The following is a 13,313-nucleotide window of genomic DNA, read 5'->3' on the forward strand; positions in this document are numbered from 1 at the left end:
GTTACTTTGCACTATCTGCCAGCTGCTGCCCACTCCAGTTTCACCCTTCTGTGTTAAGCTGTGGTGGGGAATAAGAAATGATTGTAAGCTTTGTGCTTGTAATAAATCATAGCAGCCTAGGGAGAGCTGCTCCCATGAGTGTAACTTTGCAGAGTTTGGGCTTTTGTCTTCTTTCTTCACTGATCACCCACCCTGACTCACTGAGAAAGTCTCTTCTGTTACTTCCTCCCCTCTTGATGTGGTGACCAGACACTTAAAAATTTATTTTGCAGCTGGTGTTGACTTTGAGCCTCTAACTGTCTCTGTACTCTTCCCACTCAGGTGATTGTGGGCTTGCTGAAGTTCTGGCCAAAAACTCACAGTCCCAAAGAGGTGATGTTTTTAAATGAGCTGGAGGAGATCCTGGATGTGATTGAGCCATCTGAGTTTGTGAAAGTTATGGAGCCCTTGTTCAGGCAGTTGGCCAAATGTGTCTCCAGCCCACACTTCCAGGTAGGTTGCAGCTCAGGGAGGAGATAGAGCATTGACTTGTAATCCACTTGGCATGTGAGGGTGACACCACACTTTTGGGCTTGTATTTGGCAGGTGGAGGTGTGACCAGGGCGAGTATTGGGGTGACACGTGGTGGGAAACAGTGAGAATCCTCAGCACAACCACAGCCTGAGCTCATCCAAGGAGAGCACAGAGCAGATCTGTGGAGCCTCTCCTGCTGCTCTGTGCTGCTCAGCACTGGGTACTGCAGCAGGCTGGGGCTGGAGCACAGGTGCTGCCACCTCCTGTTCTGGCTAGCAAGGAGAGGGGAGATCCATCCAGGGTCACCCTGTTGGAGTAAAACCAAGCACTCTGCAGTATTGGAGAGAGGCCAACTAAAGACTCTGTGCTGGGAAAGTCCTTTGGTTTATTCTGGCACAGGTAGTAGTGAAGAGTGAGGTATACTGGAGAAGTACTGGAGTCTGTTTCTTCTTTGTTTCCACTGAAGGGAAACTGGTTGTAGTAGCTGGCTAATATCTCTGTGGATGGTTGTCTTAAGGTTTAAAATGTACAAGGTGATGGGACCTGCTAGTAGCTCCTAGCAGGTGTTCTTCACTCACTCATGGCAGTTTTAAACTGCCATGAAGAGTGCCCAGGAAGAAGAGAGCTTGCTGGTCAAACACATTTGCTGGTTGACCCAGGTATAGGTGGAGTGTTAAAGAAGAAATGACTCAGCTATCTCCCAGTGAGAGTGAGTGCACAGTGAGGCAGGCTGGCTTCAGTTTGTCTTTGGGTATAGAGAGGTACAAAGTCATGTGTTTGCAAGCCAAAAATAAGGTCAGTCTAGGTCACACATGTATGCAAAAAAAGAGTTTTGTGTAAAGGTCTAGGGGAGCATGATGGAAACCAGCTGGACATGGATTCCTGGTGTGGTGGTGGGAGCCAAAGGACTAATGTGACCTTTGGGTGTGGAGGCAGCTACCAGAAGGAACTGAGGAGCTTGAATTAAGTAGGGTAAAGGCTGGAGGAGAGACATCCTGTACTTGATAGCAGCCCTCATCTGCTGCCAAACTCTGAAGAACAATGCTGAGAAACCTGGAGAAGGTGCAAACACTTTAGAGCCTAAGAGAATTAATCCCAAAGGTGTCCCATACAGTCAGGCTGAACAGCCTACAGCTTGTCTGAAGAGCAAAATTAGGAATTGACTTCTTGGTGAGTCTGAGCACCTTGGTGGGAATGAGTTTTCTCTGAGTGAATTGTGTGCTAATCTAGCAGAAAAAAGCTTAACCAGATCTTGAAAACCAAAAGATAGGTAAGTGGACACTAAGTGAGTTTAATTTCATTTACTTCTGTGGAATATTAAGGGGATATAGCAAGTTCTGCATTATCTGAAATGCAAAACTGAGTCTGGATGTCTCTTTTTCTAGATTTTTAAGTCATTCTCAAGCTAGCACTAAATGCAGAAATTAGCCTGCATAGTCTGTCACTGTGTGGAAACTTGCTTGACTTGTTTGTCTTGTTAGAGCAGGATGGCTGCCCCAAGATTTTCCATATTTTCACCTTTACTAAATCAGGGGGTTGAATTGTGGGACTGGTGACTGAAGCATGCTTCAAAGCCCTGAGAGACTCTGTTGTGGGAAAGCCAGGGAGGAGTGGAACTTTACAGAGGACAGTCTGAGGAAATGAAGAAGGCTTGGAGCTAATGTGAATTGGGACCTGTAGTAGATGACATTACTGTCCTTAAGTGTTGTGTAAAGGGTGTTGGAATCATGGATATATTGACTTGTCTATCCAAGAACGTGAGGTTTGTCCCAGAAAAGTGAGAAGTGTTGGCAGAGACTAAGGCAAAGAAAGGATGAATGGCCTCAGAGAAGTTCCTGAAGGTCAGCCCTGTGCTGTGGGGAAGCATGTGGGCTCCTTGGCTGGGTGGTGGCTTCCCTGTGCACCACAGGAGTTCCTGGAAGGAGCCTCTTCAAGGATGCCTTTGTCTCCTGCTGCAGGTGGCAGAGCGAGCGCTGTACTACTGGAACAATGAATACATCATGAGCCTGATCAGCGATAATGCAGCCAAAATCCTCCCAATCATGTTTCCAGCACTCTACAAGAACTCCAAGAGTCACTGGAACAAGTAGGTCTTTCCCCCATGCTCTGACACTTGCAGGATTGTTTGACCCACTGGCAGTCTTGGGGCATGCTGCTGCAGTGCAGCAATGCATGGGGTTGGTGGTGGTATCTGCATGTATAATGGAAAAAGATTTCCTGAACCCTCTGAGTTTTCTGTCAGCACCCCAGGAAAAGCAAAACCCAACCAGTCTGCCAGTGTCCTATTAGGGGGACCCTTCATTGAACAGTCCTGCTGGGTCAGTTCAACTGACTTATTCAGGGAAGTATGCCAGCAGCATAGGAGAAACCACTCAGCAGGTCTTCCATTTTATTTGATTATGTTCCCTGTTGCTGGTGACTGCCAGTGCCTGGGAAGGACTTACACTGACAGTTCATGGAGTAACATTCCTTATAAACATAAAATTGTGGCAGGTTAAGATTCAGGGACTGCCAGTGAAAGTATCTGACTGCAAAAACATATTCAAAGCAATTCAGAGAAGCTCTAATTCCCAGTAAAAGTATCCAGTGTGTAGAACTAACTGGGCAGCTGTCCATGTCAAATATTGTCCCGTGTCTGATTCCTAGATGCCATTTCTTACCCACAGGGGAAGAAGATGGGTTCAGCCTGTTGACTGATCCCAGTAGTTACAAGGGAGTCTTCCCTAACTCACTCCTATTCTCAGCTTACTTTTGTGCTATTTCTTTATGTTTAGGTGGAGCTCGAGTGACTCTTAGTCATACGTGACTTTGTTACTGATTGGTGTAAAATTCTCTCACTTTGCTCAGAGGTGTAGTCAATAAAGCACAGAGCATGTGCCCTGTGAGGGGTGGTCACATTCTGGGGTGGGGGATTTTGGGAAAGGGGATGTGTGTTAATACAATTGTGTTGTAGTTAAAAAAGCTCATCCAAGGAGGTGATTTTGGGAAGGGGATGTGAGTTAATACAATTGTGTTGTAGTTAAAAAAGCTCATCCAAGGAGGGTGATTTTGGGAAGGGGATGTGTGTTAATACAATTGTGTTGTAGTTAAAAAAGCTCATCCAAGGAGGGTGATTTTGGGAAGGGGGTGTGTGTTAATACAATTGTGTTGTGTGTTAATACAATTGTGTTGTAATGAACTGAGCTCATCCAAAGAGGGTGATTTTGGGAAGGGGATATGTGTTCATAAAATTGTGTTATGGTGAACTGAGCTCATCCAAGGAGGGTGATTTTGGGAAGGGAATGTGTGTTAGTACAATTGCATTATGGTGAACTGAGCTCATCCAAGGAGGGTGAATTCACCCCTGTTCTGGCTCAGCCACAAGGCACCTCCTATCTCCCGTGGCTGGCAGGCCCTGTGCAGTTTATCAGCTGCAAAGCACCATGGAGATCCCCTCCCTGCCAGGACTCCTAGGGAACTTGGCCGTGGTGTTTCCACTTTGCTCCACCCTCTGTTCCATCCCCTCAGCAGGGGCTGTGGCTGCAGGTTGTGTCTGTGGAGAACCATCCTGGAGCAGGCTTGGAGCACACCAGCAGCATTCCATCCAGGGAGCAGCAGCTGCATTTTACCCTGTAAAGCCTGTACTGTTACAGCTTCTGTTAGGATGTGAATATAACTTCTCAGTGTCCTCTAATTTTGCCCCCAGCCATCTCTGCACAGCATGGAAAAGGGCCACAGCAGACCAGAGTGGCTTGCTTCTGCAAGGGTTGAGGCACCTGCTTTTGCCAGCCTTGGGGCCATTGAGTCTGCATGGAGTTTGATACCTGCCTATCACTAATGCTGCCAGTCTTTCAGAAATGTGCAGTAGGTTTTCCATCTGACTTCTGGCTGCTTGTTAACTAATGTCCCACCCTTATGTTCTCTGTGACCAGAGAACTTGGCTAATACAGTGCCTGACTCCTTGAGTACAGGAAAAACAGAGAAAGCAGAACTAACTGGGCAGCTGTCCATGTCAAATATTGTCCCTGTGTCTGATTCCTAGATGCTACTCTGTTTTATGGTTCTCTTATCAACTTCCTTTCTTCTGACTTCTTCATTTAATTCCTTACCTAGTTAATTCAAGTTTAATTAATTTGATTTAACACACTTCCTTTAGTGAATTAGCTAAAAATTGATTCTAGGGTGGGAGGACAAGTCCAGAGCTCAGAAATAGACTTTATGTTCTTGTCTGAAACCCTTCAGCAGTTCCATGTCCCTGCAGCAGCCAAGATTCATGATTCTGCTGTTCCTGTCTTTTCTGGTCTGCTTCCCAGTGGTATTGCAGAAGAAGTTCTGCAAATGAAACTCTTTTTCTCTTATTTCTCCTTGTCTTTGAGCAACATCCCCATCTTCTCAGGGCAGGTTGAGTACCTCAGAGTCTCCTCTTCCTTCACATAGTTCATCTGGTTGCTCAGACAGCCTTAAGTCCAGCAGGATTGCATCTCTTTTCAATATTCCATTTGCAGAGCTGGTAGAGACACAGAGCTTAGTCTGCTGAATCTCATCTTTTGCCTCTGGGTCAGGTCTTTCAGAGACAGCTTCAACACTTGTTTTCATTCCCTAGGAGAGTCTTTGTCCCATAGGGAGTTCACACACAGTGCAGGCTATCCATAAATCACTGGCACAGAGCTGACTTTCCTTCTGTGATATTCTGTGTGCTGGTTCCCATCTCTTCAGGGCTGCTGCCTGGCTATGTTTTGGGCAGCTCAGCAGAAAAGCTTATGACCAAATACTGGCAGCCCAAAACAGTCATTGTGTATGTGTGGTGTGAACAGTGGGAGGCACTAAAGTCCCCTTGAAAAGAGCCTTGAACAGGCCCCTAGATCCTTCATTTCCCACTTATAACTGCAAGAAATGAACACATGAATGTGTATTTTTGCACTCATTAATCTGACCACAGCAGGCCTGTCCCAGGATCTTCTCTTTCTTCACCATCTCTTTCCCTCTGTTGTACAGTTCCTGCAGTGTTTATGGAAGGGATTTTGCCTTGGTAAGAGCTGGGATTGTGTAAGAATCTTTTGTCACATCACTGTAGAATGAGTTGCTGCTGCTGTTACCTCCTGTCTGTGCTGCTGGTGCCAGCTCAGGTGGAAGAACCTGCCCACTATGACTTGTTCTCCTTTCCTTCTTCCTTTGCAGGACAATTCATGGGCTGATCTACAATGCACTGAAGCTCTTCATGGAGATGAACCAAAAGCTTTTTGATGACTGCACACAGCAATACAAGGCAGAGAAGCAGAAGTGAGTAAGAGTTTTTTGCCAAGTAACTTGAGCTCATCCTAAAGTCTCGATGTGGTAGATGGCAGTAGGCAGAGGGGAAATGGAAAGGTGGTAAGTAATTCTGTCAAAAAGTAGGATTCCTTAGCCATAACTATGAGTAGGGATGAGGTATGCCCTGATAAAAACCCTTTCAGTCCTGCTGAAGCAGGTAGCCTAGAAAAGGTTGACAAAGTTTGCTGAGTCATGAGCAAATAGATTGCCACACAGAGAATACTCAGCTTTGTTCTGCCTTGGAAATACTTACAAGTTCATAAATGTTGTAGTGATGTCAGTAGAATCTATTGCTTTAGAAAGGCTTTTCTGAAGAGTTTTGCTGCAGTGGGCATAATACATCTCTCATGCCACAGGATGCTTTCAATTTTCCAGTGATAAAGATGGAATAATTCCTGCAGTTTCAAAGAGTGAATGGTGGGGATAAAATCTGTGCTCAGCAAGTACCTGTGCCATGATGCTGTAAAGAGGAAAGAACTCCACTTTTTCTGCTGCCTTGTGCTGATATTGGTGCTTCTATGGCTTGCCTTGGTGAGCTGAGTCAGTCCAGTAAGCAAGAAGGAAACTTTTTTTTTTTTTTTTTTTTTTTTTTTTTTTTTTTTTTTTTTGGATCTATTTTCTGCTGACTTAGTGAAATAAAATAGTAAAAAAATGCTCCTCATTCCTGGATGAGCCAGGGCTGCTGGTGGGGAGAGCAGAGCTAATCCTTGCTGGGAGTGTGGAACTCTGGGGTACATTCTGTTGTTTTGTGAAATAGGAGTAAGTAACTCAATAATAAGTAATAAGTTGATTTATGAATCAGACCTTCAGATGAGTAACCTGCTTATGGAGAAATTAAGGTTTTTTAGTGTCTAAAATGGGAGCAAGCAAGTTTTCTTTTTTTCCCATTCTAGGGTGTTTATGAAGCCCACCAATATTTTCGCATACACTTTAAGTCACAGTGACAGTACATTTCCTACAAGATCTACCTAGTGTTTCCATCAGGAGTTTTCTCTCCCTGTTTAGCTGCTGGCCTGCTGAAGGTGACTGTTCCCAGCACTGGTGTGTGACTGATGGAGAATTGTTCTGAAAAAGCTTAACAAAACAGCTCAGTGCTGTCCAATAAAAGGATGGGTAGTGCTGCAGTTTTCTGCTCATGTTAGGATGTTTTTTTTTTTTTTGTCTAGTGCCTCTGTGCTTAATTAGGCTTCAGAAAACCTTGTACTGTGAACTAGAAAACAGCATGTGTGGGAAGGATTGCATGTGCAAACAAACTGAGTAAATAGGAAATGAGGAAAGAGAGAGAGAGTTGTATGTTCACTGTTAGGCTGCAAGCAGATGTTGAGAGGTCTGACTATGGCTTAGTCTCATTTTTAATTAGGTAACATGCCTACAAGTGACATGCCAGCTCAGGCCTGTCACTGCTGCACCCCCAGCTCTGCAGCCACAGCCAGGGTGGTCGTGAGGGACAGACTCTGCAGGAACATGTGGAGAGGCTGTCTCTCTGCTGTTCAGTGCAAATGGGCTGACTGCACCTTTCTAGTCTCCCCAGATACCTTTAAACTGTTTGGATTATCAGAATCCTTTGGAAAATCAGTGAGGAAGTTGGGGCAGGTGGTGTCTTGTCCTGAATGGGTTATTCATTTGGTGTGTTTTGGGGTTGGTTTGTTGGAGGTGTTTTTGTGACCCTGTGTTTTCTGGTGGAGCAATCTGCTGCTTGGCAGCTTCATTCTCATTCTGAGCCTACATGAACTCTAAAGAGTGTGATGTCATTACAGAGTATAAGAACTTCCTTAACATGGATACATAGGGCACTAGAGAGACTAGTAGCTGGGATGAAAGTCATGTAGTTAATAGAAATAAAGCTGAGATTTTAGTGCAGCTGTTTAAAATGTAGAACAGAATAACAAGGGGTGGTGGATGCTCATCTCTGTTTGCAGAGAACATTCACTGTCCTGTGATTTATCAGTGACCCTGCTGAATTATCACTTCACATGTGTGCCAAAATCTGTGCCAAGTTCAAGAGCTGTGCCTGGGCTCTTCAGGCAGCTCTCTGGTGTGTTATGGCTAGAGAGAGATGGAACAGTGGGGCAATGGAACCCCAGTTCTGTTGGAAAATATAGTTTGTCCCTCTGCATCTGGGGAGCACCAGGAAAGTGTGTGTTTGAAATCCAGACTGGTGTCATGGCATTACCCCAGACACTCTGGCATTAAACCAGACACTCTGCTCTACTCCTGGCAGCACAAAGCCAGGCCAAAAGTACCTGTGCAGCCCAGTGTTGCCACCCTGTGCTCTGAGGTGAGCGAGGAGCATGCCTGCCTACCCTCTGCTAGCCATAGTGTGTCCCCTCTTCTTGCCTCATCTCACCTGTAGATTTAGAATTAGGTAGAATTAGGGATTTCTGAATGACAGAGCTGCACTTCCCCTTGGCTGCACTTTTCTGCTATCTCTTGCTTTTATCATGCTGTGAATGAAAGCTGGGCTTTCCCCAGGAGTTCACACTTGCTCTCTCTCTGTGCAGGGGAAGGTTCAGGATGAAGGAACGAGAAGAAATGTGGCAAAAGATAGAGGAGTTGGCTCGACTGAACCCCCAGGTGAGCGACAACAGGACCTAGGATGAATGGGGCAAGAATGTGCTGGGGGTCACGACCTGCTTCCTCAGCCCGCGAGAGCAGGTTTAACATCTGATCTCAGTCCTGTGGACACTGCTGCAGCAGTGGTGTGTCTCTCCCAAAAAACAGCGTCCTGGGAATGTTGGCAGTGTTTTATCAGGCTGTCCCTCTGTAGCACTGACCTCTAAGTACTGCCCTGTAGAGAGCATGTATGTGTTTATGGGCCACACTGTGAACTGCAGCTGCACATGCAGTGTGCTGGGAGTCAGAGGGCACAGGGGAGGGGAGGATACCCTTCCCTGCCTGTGTCCCTACTGCTGCCTTCCCAGAGAAGGCAGCTGGAAGAACTGTGCCATGCTGGGGGAGAAGGTGTGCTTTTGGATGGAGTGCTGACTCTCCAGCTGTCTGTGTTGCCTGCAGTACCCCATGTATTATGCACCTCTACCCTTGCCTTCTGTGTGCTGTATGGAGACGGAGACCCCGACTGCAGAGGACATACAGCTCCTGAAGAAAACGGTGGAGACGGAGGCTGTGCAGGTGCGTAGGGGACTCGAGTCCTTTCACACTTGCTCCCAGTTCAGCCAGGAACTCAGCATAGCCAGAACTGGCTCTTTCCAAATGTTCTGAGGGTAAATGCCACTGCTCTCACTCCTCATCATTAAGAGATCAACCTGTAGTCTGAAGAGTGGAGTTTTTCTAACCTTCTCACTCTGGAAAAAGTGCCAGTGGGACTAGCTTGTGTCCTTTTGGTCTGTGTTTGGCTCTCAGCCTGTTCTGAAGCATGCTGCAGTGCCACCCAGCATAACCTAGAGCAGTTGGAGTCAGAGGCTGAAGGCATGAAGGGGTTTGCTACTGATTCCTGACTCCTTTGATTTGTTTGTAGATGCTGAAAGACATTAAGAAGGACAAAGTTTTGCTGCGCCGGAAGTCTGAGCTTCCACAGGACGTCTACACTATAAAAGCCTTGGAGGCCCACAAGAGAGCAGAAGAGTTTCTCACCTCAAGCCAGGAGGCTCTCTGACAGGCTCAGGAGCTGGCCCAGGAAGCTCTGCCCCATCCCTTTCCTCCAGGGGTCATGGAAATGCACTCGGTTCTCATGTATAAGTAAGGAATGAACATGGTGAGCTGTGCCTGTCCTCCACTCCATCTGCATACCTCCAGGGTAGATCTGGTTTTATGTTAGAACTTGTATCTCACCACTGTCCTGTCCTCCTGCTTTTTCTCCGTCCTCCTGCTTTCCCACCTTGGCTCTGCAGGCATTAGGGGAGCCTGCCTGACCTCTGCTTTTATCAGTCCAGGCAGGACTCACTTCACTGTGAGCTGCCACCTGATTTTACTCTGCCAGGCAGCCAGAGCCTTGCTCAAGGCTCTGTGTTGGGCAGAGCCTGCCGTGTGTGGCTCAGTGTGCTGCTCCAAACTCCAAGTGCCCATCTCCTCCACACCTGCCCCTGTGCTGCCTGTGCAGCTGAGCCCTGCCACGGTCAGAGGCCAGGCTAAGCATGGGGCAGAAGCAGAGTTTGTGAAGGCTCTGCTGCCTCTCCAACCTGCCTTGGGATGCAGCTCCACAGCTGAAGGGTCTTAATGTACAGCAGAGGAAATGTTTACTTCCACCTTTCTTTTGCTACAAGCCCCTTGTTTTGTTTCCCTGTCAGTGGAGTGGGGGTTCAGTGCTTTGCCACCCCCAGTTAAGCTGGGTGCAAGCACTACATACTATTGCAGTCCTCCCTTTAGAGCATCCTTAGAAGCTCTCTTGTGAGAAAGTGAATTCCTTCTGCTGTTTGTGTTGGTCCGTGCTGACTCATTTCCTTCCCGATGTCTCGGGTTAATTGTGGGCCCAGAATTAACTTCCCGCTTTGTAGCAGGTGTCAGCCACTGACTTCTACTTTCTTCCTCTACCTGCTCAATTAAAATACTCCTGCAGCTCTCCCTTTGTCTCTGTATCCCATCCTTAGCTCTTCAGGGCCAGGGTTTCTAGGAAGCTTGTGCTGCTAGTCATTTCTGCAAGCTCGTGGAAGCAATGGCTACGCCTCCTGGGGTGTGGCTGAGTTTGAGTGTTCACTTGTCTCCTCATTATTATCAATGGCTAAGCACTAGTGCTGAATCGCTTCCGTGGGTGCTCTGAGCAAAGTTCACCTGTCCTGTTACGTGTGCACCTGCTGTGGCCCGAGGCCCTTGTTAGTTATCACCTGGTGCATCAGGGGCCGTGCTAACTTAGCATTTAGAAACACTTGCTGATAGCCCAGGGGCTTGCGCAGCACTTGGGTGCTCCTGTGATCCAGCTTTCACCCGTGTTGTTTGTGGTGCAGATTTAGTGCCAGGCCGAGGTGCCACCTGGTTTGTCATAGAGAGGGAGTCCTTGCTTCTTACCTGCTGTGCCTGCTTTCTTGACACATAAGCTGAAAAGTGGGTTTGCAGTAATGCAGGGAGCCTGCGGGGCTGGTGCTAGCCTGACACTGCTTTGCAGCAGCACGGGATGTCGTAGAAGGTTCTGGTGTATCTGCTTGTCCTCACCAGTAAAACCATTTCCAGGTCAGAGCATCACCCCCTCTAATCTTTCTGCTGGTGTGCAGCACATCTTTCCTCCAACCCCAGCGAGGCTGTTTTGACCTGTGTATCCTGCATCCCTGCCCCGTGTAGCTCTCTCCCGGCTCAGCCCTTATCAGGAATGCCGCCATCTCTTGGGAGGAGCTGGCGGGTGCATGTGTGAGATCCCCCAGTCACGCAGGGCCCCACCTCCCCTCCGCCTCACGCAACGGGCCAGTTCTAAAGTCAGGAGACTTCAGAAACACCTCAGGGAGGTTATTGCTTATTTTGAACATTAGTCTGAGCTCATGATCAGCTGCCAATCGATTACCTCACGCCTGGCACAGCATGTGGACATGCACCGGGTGGTGCCAGAGCAGCACAGCGGAAATGAGGGCTGCCAGGCTCGGGCTGGGCAGGAGGCTCCTTCCTGTCTCAGCACAGGCTCTCCAACTGGCTGCTTAGCTTTGTGCTGTAAGCCAAGACCTCATTTTTAGATTGCTACAGCATGGTATGCCCTCACTTGAGCCTGCTTGCTGCTGGGCAGTGGCTGCCTTTCCCCGCTGTGGGCTGCTCTGCCTGCAGAGGGAGCAGAACCTTGTGGTGTGCAGGGGCTGGCACTGTTCTGCAGATGATCTGTCTCTGCTGGCAGCCCCTGACCCTGGCCAGAGGAATGCTGCTGGGGTTGTGCCATGTGCAGGGGCAGGATTGTAACACATCATGATTATGTGCTGTACAGCTTTGATGTTCCCATAGCTTTTTGTGTCTTGTTTTGGGTCAGGGAACTTAGGCTTAGTACCTTCACATCATCCTTTGTTTGCTGCCTATTCATTCCAGTGTCCTGGACACCTCAGAAGGGGACCATGTGAGACAGGGGGGAGTGTGCTCACCCTCTCACCACATGTACTGCTCATAGGCAGACCTGCATCTGCCACGCTACAGCTGCCCCTTGCTCAATACTTGGTTTCTAGCATTAGTGCTGCTCATTTCTGCCTATGCCTTTCCCCACATCAGCCAAATGGACAGAACTGGAGCTGCCTCTTCCACTCCACCTGGCTTGCTCCTCCCAAGGGAAAAAGCAAAACTACTGCATTCACACCCTGGACACAAGTATTAAGCTGCTTACAGTTCATATGTACATATGGTGTACTTTATTTTCAGTAGAGCATTACATAGTATGAAAGTGTTGGATTTTGTACAGATGTCCCTGTATGTACAGAACTAAATAAAACCAATCTCTTGGAATGACACATCGTGCTCCACCTGTGATATTCCAACACACAGACCCTATCCTGAGAGGAGGGGCCCTAGCCTGGAGAGTGACTTCTCTGATACTGTCAGCATGGGGCCAAGTCCAGTGTTTGTCCTGAGGGAATCTGGGCAAAGCCAGCCAAGCCCCATCATCCCATATGCATCCAGGCATGGAAACCAATCTGCTTCCTCAGAGGTAGAGGAAGCCAACACAAGGCCATCACACTGACTTATGCACCAGCCAGAACCCAGAAAAAGGAGTGGGAAGGAAAACCAGACAATGTCAGTGGGACAAACTGGGAGGTTGATACTGGCAAGTCCTGTCAGCACCTGGCTCGGAGGCAGTGGGTGCTTCCAGGGTAGAGGGAGGGCTGGGGTTTGCAGCCCCTGTGCCGCAGCTCAGCCCTCAATTCCACTGCGGCCGGGGGCCGCCGAGGCTCTGCCGGGCCTGCAGCGTGCGCTGCACCACGTCCTTCCACTGCTCCTCCGAGATCTGGTTGGCCCAGGCGGGGATGCCCAGGGTGGGCAGCTTCACGCTGGCCATCGTTCTCTTCACCAGCTCTACATGCTCTGGGAACAGAGAGGCCGTGAGACCGCGGCGGAGCCCCGGGCGGGTCCCGCCGGAGACGCGGTTACCTGCATCCATGGGGATGGAGCTGTGGCTGCTCTGAGCCGCGGCGCCTTCCGCTGCCTCCTCCTCATTCTCCTCCTCGCTGTCCACCGGCGGGTCGGGCAGGTGCAGCCTCAGCATCTGCGGAGAAAGGCGGGCAGCGGGGGTCGGGACCGCGGGTGCCGCCACCCCCGGCCCGGCGAGAGGCGCTGGGCGGTACCTGCAGCCGCTCCTGCAGGCCGGGGCCCGCGTCGCCGAGGCCCTGCTCCGGTTCCTGGCTCAGCGGCTGATACAAGTACCCGCCGCCCTCCTCCTCTTCCTCCTCCTCCTCCTCCTCATCGCCGCTCCACCCGGCCGCGCCGTCAGGGCCCTCGGGCGGCCCGGGCTCCCGGGGACAGACGCGCTCGGGGCCCATGCTCCGCACCACCGCCATACACCGGGCGCGGCGCCGAGGAGGTGCCGCCGCCGCCGCCCGGAACCGCCGCCGCCGCCGCGGGGTACTCTGGGTGTTGTAGTCTCGGAGCGGGCCCCGGGC

The 13,313-nt window shown here is 49.4% G+C and overlaps 2 protein-coding genes across 3 annotated transcripts in view; one reads left to right on the forward strand and one right to left on the reverse strand.

The window, feature by feature from the left end:
* PPP2R5D (protein phosphatase 2 regulatory subunit B'delta) overlaps window positions 1–12,167 on the forward strand; it is a 27,379-nt gene extending 15,212 nt beyond the window's left edge. For both annotated transcript variants that reach the window (XM_071420064.1, XM_071420138.1), the window contains exons 11-16: window positions 322–492; window positions 2,472–2,599; window positions 5,671–5,772; window positions 8,304–8,376; window positions 8,815–8,931; window positions 9,278–12,167. In XM_071420064.1, the coding sequence (XP_071276165.1) occupies window positions 322–492; window positions 2,472–2,599; window positions 5,671–5,772; window positions 8,304–8,376; window positions 8,815–8,931; window positions 9,278–9,415 (729 nt within the window). In that variant the 3' untranslated portion in view covers window positions 9,416–12,167. The remainder of the gene's footprint in view (window positions 1–321; window positions 493–2,471; window positions 2,600–5,670; window positions 5,773–8,303; window positions 8,377–8,814; window positions 8,932–9,277) is intronic.
* On the reverse strand, window positions 12,046–13,269 carry MEA1 (male-enhanced antigen 1). Its single transcript, XM_071420945.1, has 3 exons — window positions 12,999–13,269; window positions 12,805–12,919; window positions 12,046–12,738 (listed from the first exon to the last, which is right to left on the reverse strand). Exons 1-3 carry the CDS (start codon window positions 13,209–13,211, stop codon window positions 12,575–12,577), a joined length of 492 nt encoding a protein of 163 aa, XP_071277046.1. The 5' UTR covers window positions 13,212–13,269; the 3' UTR covers window positions 12,046–12,574.
* Between the last annotated feature and the right edge of the window lie 44 nt (window positions 13,270–13,313).

The sequence above is a fragment of the Agelaius tricolor genome, unplaced genomic scaffold, assembly GCF_023055355.1.
Source record: "Agelaius tricolor isolate 1412-34295 unplaced genomic scaffold, bAgeTri1.0.p SCAF_1, whole genome shotgun sequence".
Taxonomy (NCBI): Eukaryota; Metazoa; Chordata; class Aves; order Passeriformes; family Icteridae; genus Agelaius; species Agelaius tricolor.

Coding starts and splice junctions, on each gene's coding strand:
- MEA1 (XM_071420945.1), bottom strand. CDS start 13,211: ATGGCGGTGGTGCGGAGCATGGGCCCCGAGCGCGTCTGTCCCCGGGAG. Junction 12,920..12,998: donor GCCTGCAGGAGCGGCTGCAG/GTACCGCCCAGC, acceptor CTTTCTCCGCAG/ATGCTGAGGCTGCACCTGCC. Junction 12,739..12,804: donor CTCCATCCCCATGGATGCAG/GTAACCGCGTCT, acceptor CTCTGTTCCCAG/AGCATGTAGAGCTGGTGAAG.